Below are 17,394 nucleotides of genomic sequence, written 5' to 3'. Positions count from 1 at the left end.
AATTAAGGCAGTTCTGAAGGCGAAAGGGGGTCAAACACCGTATTACTATGGTGTTCCTAATAATCCTTTAGGTGAGTGTATATATATATATATATATATACTGTGGGACGCCCAGGAGGACCAGAGGAGGGCTTGTGCCTCCTCCAGACCACGAGGGGGCGTCCGTCCTGGTTATGTTGGGGGCCTCGGGTAAAGGGCTTGGAAGCCCAGCCCTGTAGAGACCCGTGGCCACCGCCAGGCGGCCCCCGATGCCGGTATATCCCGGGAGAAGACGACAGGGGACACCCGGACGGCTTCCGGGTGCGCAGCCGGCACTTACGCCACACGGGGGTGTATCCGCGGGAGATATATATATACATACATGTCTACATATATAGACACACACATATACATACATATATATATATATATCTATCTATATATCTATATATACTTTGGGGTGCAAGCAGCTGTTGCTGGGGGTGCCAGAATCCATCAAAGAAGAAAAATTAAAAACATTATTTGTACAAAATGTTAATTTATCTATCCTTTCCTAAATAATTAAATGGGCAGGCTATTTCGTATCAGTGCAATATGCTGCTTGTTAAAACGGATGACTCCTGCTCTTATATGCACTTAGTGCTGCGTGGGTATTATGAACTATCGTATCTGTTCAAGTTCTATTTAAATTTTAAATATAAGTAATTTTTATTTAGTAGACAGAAATATGTTTAGTAGGAATGTAAGTTAAATTTAGTCATCATTGTATACAGTTTTCTTCACCATAGAAATTTAAAGAATAAATTCAACTTCCATTCCTACCAAAGATATTTCTGGCGACTAAATAGAACCTACTTATATTCAAATTCGAGCTATTGAGCAGTCGCCTGCCTGCCTGAATAAGTCACCCTCGCTTCGCTCTTACTTTTTTACCATTCATTTAATCATGGCTAGTCGTGGAAAAATTATAAAATGGAAGGGGGATTACACTGAGTATGGCTTTACCAAAACAATTATTGATGGCGAATAAAGTATCGATTATTCATAAAGCTTCAATTGGTGATCTGTTTTTCTGCGTTAACTACATATTTTTTCATACTTCTTCTCAAACCAAGGGGGTGGAAGGGTAAAATGAATCGGGAAGTGCTGATCAATGTAATCGGTGTACCACGATATCATGCATTGAGAGAAGTTCCCCTTTGCTTGGAATGCAAAGTGTGATTAAATGCATTATTTCTTAAAGCGTTATGGAGCACATGCATCGAAGCTTCTCAGCTGTGCTTGTGCTAAGGAAACATTTTAAAAATAACGTAACATGATTGTCAATGTAACCTTTTGTAATTGGTGCCTGGAGGATTCAGAGTGTGGAGAAACTCTAGAGACAGCGTGTGTATTAACTTATGCAATTTTCTGTGAGTATTTGGTGGCAGCGTGACAAAGTTGCTTCCGCAAGACCGCGTTAGCTGCGGAGCTCAGCTCAGAGCGAAATGAGGTGAATGGGAGGGGAGATGATGACGTGACTCCCCCACCTGCGTCAACTGTCAATCCCCCCACAAACACAGTCTCTCGGAATTTGCATAAGCACAGCCCTTCACCAGCAATTTTAACTCAGTTGCAAAGTATTCAAAACTTTCGTTTATACCCTGCGTCCTCGTATTAAACTTGTATCCCGCATTAGTCGTGGGCATGACAAACGCCAGCGGCAGCCTGTCTATGAACTTAATTTAAACTTTAGGTTTACACCGTGCTTTGTTTCCGAAGTAGCTGCAGTCATGAATATGCTTGTATGTGTCACTCGCTCACTTGTTATTGTTTTGCTGCCTTCTCAATTGTATAATGCATGTTTTCTTCAGCGCTTTTTGGAGCTCTTCCTTATTTTCTACATTCTGCGGTCACAGTCAGTTCATGTGATTACGTGGGAGGCGTGATGATGTCACACGCAGCTCCGCCCCCCACGGCCATCGAGCTAACGTCCATTACAGTATATGGAGAAAAATAGGTTTCCGTTATGACCATTACGCGTAGAATTTCGAAATGAAACCTGCCCAACTTCTGTAAGTACGCTGTAAGGAATGAGCCTGCCAAATTTCAGCCTTCTACCTCACGGGAAGTTGGAGAATTAGTGATGAGTGAGTGAGTCAGTGAGGGCTTTGCCTTTTATTAGTATATATATATATATATAAATTATACATATATAATGAATATATGAAATTCTTTTGGTTTTAATTATTTCAAAGTAACATAAAGTAGTGCCCTCAATAATATAGAGTGAATCACAATTGATTGACTGTACTACCATATACAATTTAGATTCATTTCAGATTTAGGATTGTCTGGAAAATAATACATCTATAGCAAACTCTTAACTGTTACTGTATTAAAATTTTAAACACTTGGTATAGTCCATTCGATGTATAGTTTATGCCATTGTACATCATCACTGGAAGTGTCTCCATTAACATAAACATTTTACTGAAACATGAAGCTGTGTCTGGAAATAGATGAGAAAGAGAAGTGTTCAATATTAAATATTAAAGTTTATAACACTCCTTAGCAGCACTCCTTGTATCAAACTTTGTTAACTGCATAGTTATAAATTAATGTTTCTAGTGAAAAGCATTCATTATGATCTTGGATTATTTTAAACTTTTCTTCTGACCTGTTCCTCTGTGTTTCAAGTCCAACTCACATGAATTTGTTTCTTTAAGTTAGAAAATGATCTGAAATGTTTTTGAGAACATTAATAATATAGTAAAAACTAATTAATGTCTTACTTCTTCATCATTATTATTTATTTCAGGTGTAACCATTTGTTTTAAATTGTTTCGATTTTGCTAACCAGGAATGTGCAGCACATGATGTCACCTATGTTTTCGTTTAAAGGACAGTTCCAATTTAAACTCCTTTGTTACCTGATTTTGCGGATAAAAAATAAAAATGCATGTTGTTAGTGCAAGCTTGTTAAAAACAATACTCCTACTTGTTTCAGTCCTTCTGCTTTGACTTTTTGATTATGACTTCTGGTTAGTGTTTTGTGTTAACACAAAAGATAGGACTGATTTGTGGTAAACTGTTGCTTGGTTTTTAACTTTATATACTTTTTGTTGCTGCAATTTAATTTAGCTACCTTCTCAAGATGGCACAACAGTGTTTTATGAGATGAGGTGTATACCAATAATATTTTAAAAGTTTAATAAATTAGAAGGTTGTCCAACAGTGAATAATAAAGCAACATGGAGGGGACCCTCTTTATCCACCATGACTGTACATTGGTGTAAGAATGTGTACAACAAGTGTAGAAATTTTGAATTTCTCAGATATTGAACTCTTCAGGTGCCTTGCTCTATATGATAAAAGCAAAGAAATGAGCTGAGGTTTGATACTGAGAAATATAAAAGAGCCTCATAGTGTCTAACCCAAAACAAAACGAAACTCACTGTCAAAGCAAGACTGCCAAAGTTCAAAAAAGAATTAAGAGCAAAAACATTTGCTTTTAGTTAATATCACAAAAACAGGACAGTGTAAACTCCTGCAACAGCAATATAAGTACTAACACGCAAAGTGTGAAGCAAATTAACTGATAGCAACCAACATGTAAAAATTAACTATGTTGTTAGGGGTGCCAACCGTCCTCATTTTCCCGGACATGTCCTCATGTTTTACAAGCCATGAACTGATCGGGAGGAATTTTTAAAATTTTGAAAATGTCTGGAATATTGGCTCCTAAAATTTGAAAATCTCCTTTTCATTGGTAAAATTTGAAAACCGTGTATCAATCAGCATTTGCAGAAGTACTGTGCACACATTTTTCCCAGAATCCTCACTTCTATTCCAGTAGTTAACAGCGCAGATATTGACGAGAGTAGAAACAACTTTTTCGAGCTCTTGGCTTTTGTCTGTCCAACTTGGCTTATTCATTTTATCTTTTGAATTCAGCTTTATCTTCTTGGTGGGTAGAGAGTTCATTATAAATGTTGTTCCTTTCCTTATTTATTTGTAATCCTAAATCACAGTAACTAAGTGAACTTATTCAAAATCCAAATCACAATTTCATGTTTTGTATGTTGTGAAAAGTCAAGCAAAATGACCCCGTTTATTGGCTAACCAAAAAGTTACGGTACAACACACTAGCACATGTTATTGTATGTGAGATCTTATTTTTTATTCTTCTTTCAGCAGCTTGGTTAAACAAGAAATTTCATAGATCCAGGTACAGTCCATTATTTAAAGTGCGAGTTAAGTACTACTTTTTAATATTTTAAGGGAAAATATTATTATTACCACCTGCTGTTCCAAAATGGATTTAATTGTAAATGAATGAGTCAACTATTAAAGTTTCAGTTAATTAAAAAAATCACACATTTATTCTGTCATATAAATGCAATATCTTTTTAGTTAACAGTGTATCAAGTAATTAGTGACTTCTTCAAATAATTTCATAATATTTTCATATTTCTTTCTTTTACATAATTTCAGGAATACCTATTATGCCAAAAATAAAGTGCAAGTTCATAGACTACTTGAACAACAAATATCCTTGTTTTATCAGATTTACTGAGAAAAATAGCTTCAGTGGACAACAATAAAAGAATGTAGATAAATGCAAATAAACTAAATTATTTTATTTTACAAGATGTGAATTTACCATGTGTATCATTTTTTACAGATTTACTAATGTTAAGCTGTCTAAATAAGAATGGAAGGAATGATGTCTGTTAATTTAAGAGGCTTAACATATTCAAAATATTTAATGGCTTATTAGTTTGCCAGTGACTGTGATTGTGGCCATCATATCATAATTATAGTGATAAACTGTTACTAAAGGTTTATATCAGGGGTGCCCAATGCATTGATCGTGATCGACCGGTAGATCGCAAAGGTAGTGCCGGTAGATCGTGTTGTATTAAAAAAAAATTTTTTTAAACGTTAGTCTATCATATATCCTGCCAATAGCATTTGCCACTTGATTGACATACAGGGCGGCCAGTCTGAGATCTCTTCTCTTCTAACACACTGGTCATCCCGCACGCACGATCAAACGCGTGAGCTACTGCAAAACTCCGGCTGTGATCTAATTAGCCTTCCAATTTATATCGACTAAAGAAGGGAAAAGAAAAAAAAAATTGTTTGGGGAGGGTATGGGCTAGATGTGGAATTGGAAGAGGAATTTTTTCTCACAATGTCACAATTACGGAATCCATTCCTGGATGGGTTTATCCATTCCATACAAAAACCATGACAGAAGATGTAAAAAAGTTGAAAACTATACTAAAATATTTAGGAACTAGCCATGTGCGCCCAACTTCGTTGCGCGTGTTAAAGTTGTCTGTGAAGGGCTCCCTGTTTAAACGTGGCTGCCAGTCGTGAACTGGGCCCTTCGTCGCACAGCATTATGATTTTTTATAAGGGAAACAAAATTAAAAAAGAAAACCCTTGGATATGGATTCGATAGGAACGGCCCACTCGGAATCACTATCCGAATCGTAATTATGTGGTGGTGTAGGAGCATTTCTGTTTCTGTCCGTTCACAATCCATCTCGTTTTCAGGACGCTGTCGTTTCCTCTCACGATGTCTTCTCAACCTTTCCCCAATCTCACAGGTTGCTTTGTGGCAATCCAAAGAGTAAGGCAATATACCCGGAGCAATGGTTATTAAAGGGGGACACATAGGTATCCAGGCTCTTTAAAGCATAAATAGGCATCACTTCACTGACATGTGAGCATGTACAACTGTGAGACGCACAGCACTCGCCGGCTACAAGGTAGCAATAATAATTTCCAGAACGTGCTGTTACGTTGTCATTCATTTTACCCACTGTCTTTCTTTCATTCATATGTTACGTAGGCTCGTACCTTTTATCTTTAGCAATCTTATTCTCTAACCAGGCCTCAGGAGCTAACCAGCGTAACACCGTCCACCACCCCTTTCGTTATTCCGGCACATTGTTGACATCCGTGAGTAACAACAACGTACTAAACTGGAAAGTGGTCTACGCATGCATGGAATTTGCGGACAAAGATCAAGATCTAAATGAAGATCTCTTTAGTTAATTTAAAGCACAACAATTTGTTTAGTTGGAATGTGTGCGTTTTGGGGTGTGACTGGAGTACTACAGTCTTCAGTAGTATAAGCCTGGAGGAGATTCTTAATGCAATGCCTATGTTTTAGCTGTCTCTCTACTGCCAACTAGTGCTTCTTCTAATTCATTTGCGGACAAACAAAGATCAAGACCCAAATTAAGATTATATATAGAGATGATACAGTAAGTTTACACTAAATCATGATTGTTAAGTTTCAGCAAATGTGCCTCTGGTTTGCTTATTAATTTTATAAATATACCGCTGTATATTGTGTTTTAAATTCTTAAATACAGCATATTCTCGTAACAATTACATATGAGTGGGGTTGAATTAGTGACTGTCACTGAATTAGTTTGCTTTAGATTTAACCTTTTTGTGCTCTTTTGAATTCTTATACTGTATATATTCTTTAATAATTAAGTAACTTTTTTTTTGTTTTCCTTTGGGAACAGTGGCTTCATTGTTTACCTGCTCCTCTTTTAAGAGCAGTTTAAGACTCATTTGGATATTTAGAAGCCTTAGCCCCATTTTTGGTTCTGTGCAGGCAGGAAGCTTGCTATATGAGTTGGGGTTGTAGGCTGCCTTGGAATGAGGCCTATTCAGTATGCCTGGTTCCTCTGTGTTTTGTGAGGCCTTTTGCTTTATTTTAAGCTTTATGGTAAAAAGAAACAGTATAATATCTGTAAAGTGTTTATTCTCACTGAGTATCAGGTAGCTTTTAATATCTATATATATATATATATATATATATACACAAAATATGAGAATCGTATACTTACCCCTGTCAGTGTCATACAGGAAAACAAAACGGTTCCATTCATAATGATCTAACACACTGAGTAGAGCACCTCTGAGAGAAGGTCTCAACTGGAGCACAAACTGGCTCTCACCCTCTGTGGGAAAACTTGGCGTGATGAGTGAAATATGCAGCGCACTGCAGAATGAGGTGAGAGTGTGCACAGACCTCTTGTCATATAATCCAAATATTGCAAAAACACCTCTTGAGTACTGTGAACAGACTGTAAAAAGAGAAGAAGAGAGAGAGAAAGAAATGTAGGTCAGAATTTGTTAGGATACAAAAAAAAGTCAGGGAAAGGGTAGCATCCTGTAGTTCATAACATAAATAATCAAAATTTCGCAGGCTTTATCCCTTTTCATGAAGTGAAAAAATATATGGAACCTGAATTATATTATTCTAAATTTTCATTGAATAACCTTCTGTCATGTTCACTTACTTATCACACTGTGAATCATGGATATCAAGAACATATCCAAGCAGTGAATAGGTGCATGGTTGGATCAAGTGTCAGATGAGAAATTGGTAACTTGCATTACACTGCCTCATGAATGAAATTAATGCCCATCAACCTGACTGATTTTTTGTGTAAAAATGAAAGAAAGAAAATAAGCACCTAGAGGCTAGAAAATAAGCACCAAGTCATCAAAGGTGCCACCATATATTGTTATTTTGCACTTATACAGCTGAAAAACTCCATAGTCATGATGCATTAAGAAGTTAACAGAACTGTTGATTGTGAGTGCTCAAATATTACTAAGCAGATATATATATAAGCACAGAGAATCATACCAGATATTATAAGAGGTGCTTAAAACCGTTTTGGTCTCAGTTATTTTATTAGAAATCTGAAACAGGTTAGCTTGAAAATAATAAATAGAAAAGTGATTGTTAAATAAGGGCATTAAGGAAAGTCACTGTCCTGGAGTGGAAAACCTCCAATTTTTGAAACTGCAGACTGCTCATATTAAGTATTGATTTTTGCTCAAATGGATCAGGATGAACTCAATTTATATGACTTAAAAGCAATTTAACTACAGACACAATTCCCATTCAAAGTATTTTTCTCTCATAAATTTTTCCTATATTGTACTAGTAATTTATGCATCTGTTTTAGTTGGTTTAGAACTTAATGTTCAAGAGAAAGGAAAACAAGCATAACACCACAGAACCAGAAGCTGTTTCAGTTTATTTATAACCTGACCATGGAAACTAAGTATGGGCCAGAAGCTGTTTTAATTAGTTTACAGCCTGGGAAAGGAAAGCAGAATGCAGATTCAGGAAAAGATCAATGACTGCGAGCAGAGTCATCCATCATAAGGACAGCCAACCAATCAAAGGTGTACAATGTCACACATACCAAAGCCCCATGTGAAATTTTAATGTAAATATGGCTCATCCAAGGGACCACGAGACATTGAAAGCAACAACATAGGAAGCAACGTCAGAGGTTGTGACATATATGACCATTTAATTTTATTTGGACAACCTACAGATAACACTGATCGCTAAATCAAAATGCTACGCAGGACAATATTCACCCTTGACAATACTGATTTAAGTAAGATTTTCTAAGACTATATCCAAACTGTTACTGTCTATTCATTTTCTATTTTACTTTTCTTCTATTGGTATTATGATACTTTAATGAACACCACATTACTTTTACATTTCTATACTTTGCCTTTATATCTTGAGTGACTAAAGTAAATATTAGGGCACCTAGTGTTTCTTGCCTGCAGGGTTATTAAGGTTGAGAGGTCTCACCTTGATATTTAGATTTAAGTATGGTAGAAGTAAGACACTGTTGGTTGGAAAGTGGCACTATAACCAAAGTAATTGAGCCTTTATGTGACACGACACCTATATGTTTGTTAGTAAGTCCTTATGTAGAGTATTAAGAATGACAGGCATTTCACACTACTCTCATACGTACATACTTAACGGTGTCCTCTGTGGAATATTGTGCGGTAAATGGCAATGACCATCACCCAAGACTTTATCTGGATAGGATCTGTATGTGTATGTGTGTGTACCTGTGTGGAACTGTGTGTGTGTTAATCTTAAAGTGTGGGAGTAGACCAATCTATTAATGAACCTGGTAGGTCTCTCAAATTCCACAATGATACAGTCGCACATTGCTAGCTTTCAGTCCTCTTAGTAAAACATTTGCCTCTAGAGTATAGTTACAAAAAAGATCCTCCTCTACTGCCACCTTAAAAAAGACCATAACTTTTAATTTTGACTAACTGTTCTGCTATTGGTAGTCATAGGGAGCGTCCTCAGTGCCTCTCTCTTAAATTGTAGAACATGTCTGGTGACACAGCAGTGGACTGTTAATAAAAGTTTCTAAAAAGCCTGAAGACACTTAAAGGAGAGATTTGCAGGAACAGCAAGTCAAATGCTTTCATAGCCAGAGAGAGAGATATTCTTGAACGCCATACAGAAAATAAATAATTGTTCTTATCATGCTAGGGGCACAATGTGACAGTTGTAGTATATTATAAACTTTCATTTTAAACAATGTATCATATGGCTATGGGCTAAAATCAATAGTGTCAGCTGAGTCCAATACTTTGTCAAGGCCAAAAAAGTCTAGCAACGCCTGCTTCCAGGGAGTATAAATTAAGTGGTTTGCAGGTCTGTCACTTTGTTGAGTTACCTTCAAATAAGGCATAAAAGTGACTTATTCAATAAATTAGGTCAGAATATTTTGGTGGCAGTGCTTATAGACAAACAATTATTAGAGAACAGTCTAGATGTTTTTTTAGAGAAATTGATAAATGATAGAAAATCATTATGGAACCAATATGTTTGAAAGACAGATCAAGAATTTATGTTCTGAAATTCACTCAGAGATGTGGATATTAATAATGTTGTAGTTTAGCTGTCATGGATTCAGTAGGGATACCTGTTAAGGAATTAATAAAGGATGTTACCAAAAGTAAGTAAAGTTCAAATTTGCAGACACAATCTTTGAACAACTTTTCACAGTCTCAATGATCAGGAACATTGGGGTGTACAGTCTTACCTTGGGCAGCCAACTAATACGAAAACAGTTGATGAGACGTCATAAAGCAACACATTGTTACTTTCCAAAAATTTTTAAATTGTTGTGTGACTAGTTTACAAAATGGGAATTGAGAGAATATTAAAGATAACTTCTGTAGCAGTTCTACTCACAACCTCTGGTGTAACCTTAACTATAATTAAAGTTGAAGCTTTTAAACTGGAACACCTCTCCACACTCATCCAGATCATGGACTGTGGGGAATATAATCTTACTCTGGACAGGTCAGACATTTACAGTATACACAGTTGACACTCAGTTGTCTTTATCAATAATACAGCATGACACTTCTATAACAAACTAATGTTTTTTTGCAGATTGAGTCTATTGATACCTTATAATTATGAGTCCTAACATTTGAAATAAAAACAAATTCTTTAAATGAGAATAAATTTTGCAAATTTTAAGGCAAAAGGCAAAAATTTAGTTTTATACATTTGTTTCAAACATCCTGAAGTTCTGTTTTCCTGAATCCTCATTCATCTTTCAAGTAGATTCGATGTGGATTTAAACATTATTCAATAATTTTGAACAAATGTTATCCTAGCTTTCTCCCAGTAAGAGACACTGTGAAATTAGTCTGTTTTCTTAACCTACAAAAAAAATGGAGATTGGTGAATTCATCTGTATCAATCCAAATGTCCTATCATAGTACTTTAGTGTCAAGTTGTTCAAATTATCTACTTCCTGCTCTACTGTTAATTCAAAATACAGCAGCAATAAAATAATGTAATACTCTACTAACTACAAAATAAAAAGACAACTATATAAATTGATTAAATTGCCTTTCAGTTACATTTACAGCTAATTATGAATTTCTCCTCTGAACATATAAAGTTGTACATGGGTTGTCTTACACAACCTTTTAATAGCTATTCTCTGAAAAATAACCTACCATTACAAGATGCACATCTTTTTCTAATTCTCAGGATATTTAAAATTACTGTAACAGGCAAAGCCTTTAGCCAAAGAAGAGCATTGTTCTCGACTGTAAATACTGTTGTTATTAGAGCTACTGGCTGTAATGTTCTTATAAGAGCTTTTAGAAAAATGAGATAAAAAAGAGTGCAGACAACCATTCTTTTCCAAATATTCTTTATTTTGTAATCCAAAAATCTAGGCAGAAAAGTCAAACTCAGTTTTATTAGGAAATGGATTAAAACCATTGGACAAGACATGTCAATAGTTTCTAAACTTGTTGAGTAGTTGTTAAACTATTATAAAAATAAAAATCTGATACAACTACATTGGGCAAATAGAATATAAAATAATATTATTTCTGGGTGGCATACTCCTTTAATTCAGAATATAGATGATGCTCTTCTCATTTAATCAAATTTAGTATCTGTTATTGTTACTAAGTCATTCTGTTTCTCTTCTTCTTCTTCATGCCCTGTATTGGACTTGACATCATTCTCACTTAGATCAAAATAATACCATAACCATTGTCAAACATTCATTGTATTCTGTTAAAAGGATGGAAATTCACATGAACCATACTGTTAATTACAAAGAAAGGCATTTCAGTTGGCAAAGGGCAACACCATTGGGTTCCTAAGGTTTAGGCTGCCTGGAATATTTCCAAATTGTATTTTTTTTTAAGTCTGCAACCTTTTTGTGCAGTACAGAGTTCTATAGCAGGAGAAAGGCCCACTTGCTCAAAAATGCACCTTTAAAAGTTTTGGATTATTAAGAAGACAGAACAATATACACTCACCTAAAGGATTATTAGGAACACCTGTTCAATTTCTCATTAATGTAATTATCTAATCAACCAATCACATGGCAGTTGCTTTAATGCATTTAGGGGTGTGGTCCTGGTCAAGACAATCTCCTGAACTCCAAACTGAATGTCAGAATGGGAAAGAAAGGTGATTTAAGCAATTTTGAGCGTGGCATGGTTGTTGGTGCCAGACGGGCCGGTCTGAGTATTTCACAATCTGCTCAATTACTGGGATTTTCACGCACAACCATTTGTAGGGTTTACAAAGAATGGTATGAAACGGGAAAAACATCCAGTATGCGGCCGTCCTGTGGGCGAAAATGCCTTGTTGATGCTAGAGGTCAGAAGAGAATGGGCCGACTGATTCAAGCTGATAGAAGAGCAACTTTAACTGAAATAACCACTCGTTACAACCGAGGTATGCAGCTAAGCATTTGTGAAGCCACAACACGCACAACCTTGAGGCGGATGGACTACAACAGCAGAAGACCCCACCGGGTACCACTCATCTCCACTACAAATAGGAAAAAGAGGCTACAATTTGCACGAGCTCACCAAAATTGGACAGTTGAAGACTGGAAAAATGTTGCCTGGTCTGATGAGTCTCGATTTCTGTTGAGACATTCAAATGGTAGAGTCAGAATTTGGCGTAAACAGAATGAGAACATGGATCCATCATGCCTTGTTACCACTGTGCAGGCTGGTGGTGGTGGTGTAATGGTGTGGGGGATGTTTTCTTGGCACACTTTAGGCCCCTTAGTGCCAATTGGGCATCGTTTAAATGCCACGGGCTACCTGAGCATTGTTTCTGACCATGTCCATCCCTTCATGACCACCATGTACCCATCCTCTGATGCTACTTCCAGCAGGATAACGCACCATGTCACAAAGCTCAAATCATTTCAAATTGGTTTCTTGAACATGACAATGAGTTCACTGTACTAAAATGGCCCCCACAGTCACCAGATCTCAACCCAATAGAGCATCTTTGGGATGTGGTGGAACAGGAGCTTCGTGCCCTGGATGGGCATCCCACAAATCTCCATCAACTGCAAGATGCTATCCTATCAATATGGGCCAACATTTCTAAAGAATGCTTTCAGCACCTTGTTGAATTAATGCCACGTAGAATTAAGGCAGTTCTGAAGGCGAAAGGGGGTCAAACACCGTATTAGTATGGTGTTCCTAATAATCCTTTAGGTGAGTGTATGATATCTATATAAAATATGAGAATGATCAATGATGGCTCATCCAATACACAATGAAGTTGATTAGATTAGATAAACTTTATTAATCCCAAGGGGAAATACGGAATCTGATTAGAATCTGATTAGTTCTAGAAAAGAAATATTCAAGATATAGAAGATGAATTTAAGACCCACTTTTAGATCCAGATGATATGCATAAAATGCAAGTGGACTGACTGAAACACTCATTCACTCATCAACAAAAACACTGTTTTTCATCTATACTAATAAAAGGCAAAGCCCTCACTGACTGACTCACTCACTGACTCATCACTAATTCTCCAACTTCCCGTGTAGGTAGAAGGCTGAAATTTGGCAGGCTCATTCCTTACAGCTTACTTACAAAAGTTGGGCAGGTTTCATTTCGAAATTCTATGCGTAATGGTCATAACTGGGAGCTATTTTTTCAATATACTGTAATGGAGTTGAGCTCGAAAGCTGTGCGGGGCGGAGTTTCGTGTGATATCATCACGCCTCCCACGTAATCACGTGAACTGACTGTCAATGCAGTACGTAGAAAACCAGGAAGAGCTCCAAAAAGCACTGAAGAAAACATGCATTATATAATTGAGAAGGCAGCGAAACAATAAGAAGCGAGCGAGTGAAATCTAAAGTTTAAATTAAGTTCATAGACAGGCTGCTGCTGGCGTTTGTCATGCCCACGACTAATGCGGGATACAAGTTTAATGCATGATTCCAAGCAAAGGGGAACTTCTGTCAATGCATGATTTCCTGGTACACCGATTACATTGATCAGCGCTTCCCGATTCATTTTACCCTTGCACCCCCTTGATTTGAGAAGAAGTATGAAAAAATATGAGGTTAACACAGGAAAACAGATCACCAATTGAAGCTTTATGAATAATCAATAATTGTTTTGGTAAAGCCATACTCAGTGTAATCCTCCTTCCATGTTATAATTTTTCCGTGACTAGCCATGATTAAATGAACGGTAAAAAAGTAAGAGTGAAGCGAGGGTGACTTATTCAGGCAGGCAGGCGATGGCTCAATAGCTCGAATTTGGATATAAGTAGGTTCTATTTAGTCGCCAGAAATATCTTTGGTAGGAATGGAAGTTGAATTTAGTCTTTAAATTTCTATGGTAAAGAAAAAGTTATGCAATGATGACTAAATTTAACTATATAAAGTCAAAACTTGTATATATAAAGTCATTCCCGAATATATAAAGTCAAAACTTGATTATATAAAGTCACTGTCGGAATAAATAAAGTTAAAACTTGAATATATAAAGTCAGCGTCGGTATATATAAAGTCAAAACTTGAATATATAAAGTCATTCCCAAATATATAAAGTCAAAACCTGAGTATATAAAGACTGCGTTGGAATATTTCGGAATATATAAAGTTTTGACTTTTGACTTTATATATTCCAGCGATGACTTTATATATTCAAGTTTTAACTTTATATATTCAGAAAAAAGTTTTGACTTTATATATACCGACGCTGACTTTATATATTCAAGTTTTGACTTTATATATTCTGACGCTGACTTTATGTATTCAAGTTTTGACTTTATATATTCGGGAATGACTTTATATATTCAAGTTTTGACTTTATATATACCAACGCTGACTTTATATATTCAAGTTTTGACTTTATATATTCTGACGCCGACTTTATATATTCAGAAATCAATATATTTGCCTGTTTGGCACCCCATAGTATATGTGTGTGTGTATATATGTATATATATATATGCCAGCAACACTCATGACAATGACAAAACAATTACATTGTCAATCATGTTACGTTATTATTAAAATGTTTCCTTTTCTTTTTACTTCTCCTGCCAAGCGGTATTTTTTATATATATATATATATATATATATATATATATATATACAGATAGATAGATAGATATATATATATACTGTATATATAGATATATATACAGTATATATATAGATATGACAACAACACTCATATCAATGACAAAACAATTACATTAACAATCATGATACATTATTTTTAAAATTTTTCCTTTTCTTTTTCATAACTTCTTTAACACACTACTTCTCTGCTGCGAAGCACGGGTATTCTGCTAGTTGTTAATAAGATAGAATTTACCAGAATGGTACATCTAAGGTAGTAGGTATACCTAAGAAAGAACATTTAGATAAGTTGAGACACATTAGAAAAACTAAATACCCCAAAATCACAAAAATGCTTTGACAGATTTGATTGAAATTTGATGGTGTTATTGAAAAAAGAAAATTAGGTGACCTACGTTTTTTATTTGTTGGTATTTATTAATATTATCCTAACATGGATTGATGCAAACAAAGGACACAGCAGAAGGAAATCACAGGCCACACAAACAACAGCACTAGCCAACTGAATGGACAGATGGCTTAAGAAGGGGCAGTGTCCTGGATGGGAAAAAAGAGACATGATCATGTTTGGTGTGTGCAGTCAGGTGTGAAATGGAAGCAGAAAGGTCGGTAAAGCTCAATGGTTAGCAAATGCACTATAAAGCTTGGCAGGTGATGTGGCTGTGTGCGTAGACGTTGTTTCACTCGATGCAAAAAGGGAGAGAGAGAGAGAGAGAAGCAGAAGCTTAAATGGTCTCCTTGGATGCAACAAAAGCTGGGACTGATGGTGTAAGTTTAAACTTAACAGGTCCCCCACAAGATACTCTCTTCTAATATACAATGCCATGTACTGACTTTGAAAGGGGACACCAACCCCAACCTTCAAAAGAATTCAGAATTCTTTACATATACATACACAGAATTCTTTACATATACATTTGCATCTGCAAACTAGACTTTAAGGGGTAACACCCAGTCATTTAAGAAGCATCTGAAACAAAGTACAGGCAGTTATTTTCTTACACTTCAAGCACACGGGAAAACAAAACACCAAAAATAAAAACATTCAATTTATTGTATGGGCAACTTATAAATGTTTGTGTTGTTTATAGTAAGTTTAAGTAAAACATGATTCAGTGCTAGTATTTAAGTGCCCATCTATGGCTATTAAAAAAATAAAATAAAATACAAGCTTAAACATACGATGGAGTAAAACATGAAAAGTAATGTTGAGTAAATGATGTAAACAAATTAAAATATTTAATATCTAATAATGATATTTACTCAAATTTCATGTTATTACTACTGATTACCTGCTTCAATTCAAAAGAATACACTTTCCTGTCAAATTGTGTTTTACTATGACCATCAACAAAAGCCAAGTCACTAGGGAAAGCAGAAATTGATCTAATACAGGGATGTGTTACTCCTGTGCAATTATATATAGCATGTTCAGTAATAAGCAGCTCCAGTGATCTAACAGTATTGCAATTTTGTATTGCGCTGACACCTTTACCCAAGGCAAATTGCAACAATTAAGATACAATTGGTTACACTTCTTTTTGTTTTTTATTTGCAGCACAGGCAAGTGAAGTGATATGCTCATGGCCACACAGCGTCAGCAGCAGGATATGAGCCCAGAACTTTGGGGTTTGATGTCTTAGGTCCAACGCCTTAACAATTACACTACACTGCCTGTCAAGCTCTTGGTAAAAAACTACCAGTATTATATACAAAAAAGTACTTAATTAGTTACATAGTGCTTCTGATACATCTGATTAACTGATTACCACTGTAAATGAGACCCTCTGTATTACGAAATTTTCTGTGCGAAGCCAGGAAACACAGCTAGTGTAGTATATGGAAGAACCATGATCAGAAGCAACAAAGCACAGGCAATTAAGTAAAAATAGAAAAGTTAAGAATAGAAGAGGCAAAAAGCAGGGAATTGGGGCACTGAAATAACTTATTGTGCAAATGTAGCTCTGGACTGGGCAAAAATGGAGAGAGTGAGTCAAAAATTGAACAAATGTCCACTAGTAAGAAAAATTAAAAGAAAGTTAAATTCTGTAGTGCATAAGTATAGCATAGAGTCAGCCCCAGATTGTTAACCAATCTTTCTTTTCACAAGAGTGTCAACTGCCAATAGATAGTCCAATTGATGATTAAACTTTTCTAGATAAAGATAGTATATTGTTAAATGACAGTGTTGAATTACATAGTGCCTAATGCTATTTCCACCTACCATTTATGCAGCAGAGGAAAAACCGTTACCAAGAAAACCATCATAGACCTGATTAAGCCTCATTATATGAACAAAGGAGGCAGCTGGAGATAAGATAACAATTAATGAGGATACTTAGGACTTGCTTGCAGTTCGTTTTGATTACTCTGCAAGGCAGAATGCATAATCACTGCTTTATTCCAAAGAGAAAAATCTCACAACACATGCTATCAAGTTTAATTGCTTATGTTTAGGTGCTGAGTTGGGTGTCAGCAACATCAGGCTGTTTCACAGAAATAAACCTCCATAGCAAAGTACAGGCAAAACAAACTGCACTAAGAAAAGAATCTGGCACTGGCAGAAATCTAAAGATGAAATCTGCTAAATGAAACTTGTAGTATATGCACAAGACACATTTATTTTATATAAAACATTATTCAG

At 35.8% G+C, this 17,394-nt stretch overlaps 1 protein-coding gene across 7 annotated transcripts in view; it reads right to left on the bottom strand.

Annotated features, from left to right (window-relative positions):
• Positions 1–17,394, bottom strand: part of LOC120523159 (glutamate receptor 4) — a 488,284-nt gene that overhangs the window by 211,307 nt on the left and 259,583 nt on the right. For all 7 annotated transcript variants that reach the window (XM_039744179.1, XM_039744180.1, XM_039744181.1 and 4 more), the window contains exon 3: positions 6,840–7,079. In XM_039744179.1, coding sequence (XP_039600113.1) covers positions 6,840–7,079 — 240 coding nt within the window. The remainder of the gene's footprint in view (positions 1–6,839; positions 7,080–17,394) is intronic.

This window comes from Polypterus senegalus, chromosome 2 (assembly GCF_016835505.1).
Source record: "Polypterus senegalus isolate Bchr_013 chromosome 2, ASM1683550v1, whole genome shotgun sequence".
Classification (NCBI taxonomy): Eukaryota; Metazoa; Chordata; class Cladistia; order Polypteriformes; family Polypteridae; genus Polypterus; species Polypterus senegalus.
This window is presented reverse-complemented; position numbering and strand designations above follow the sequence as displayed.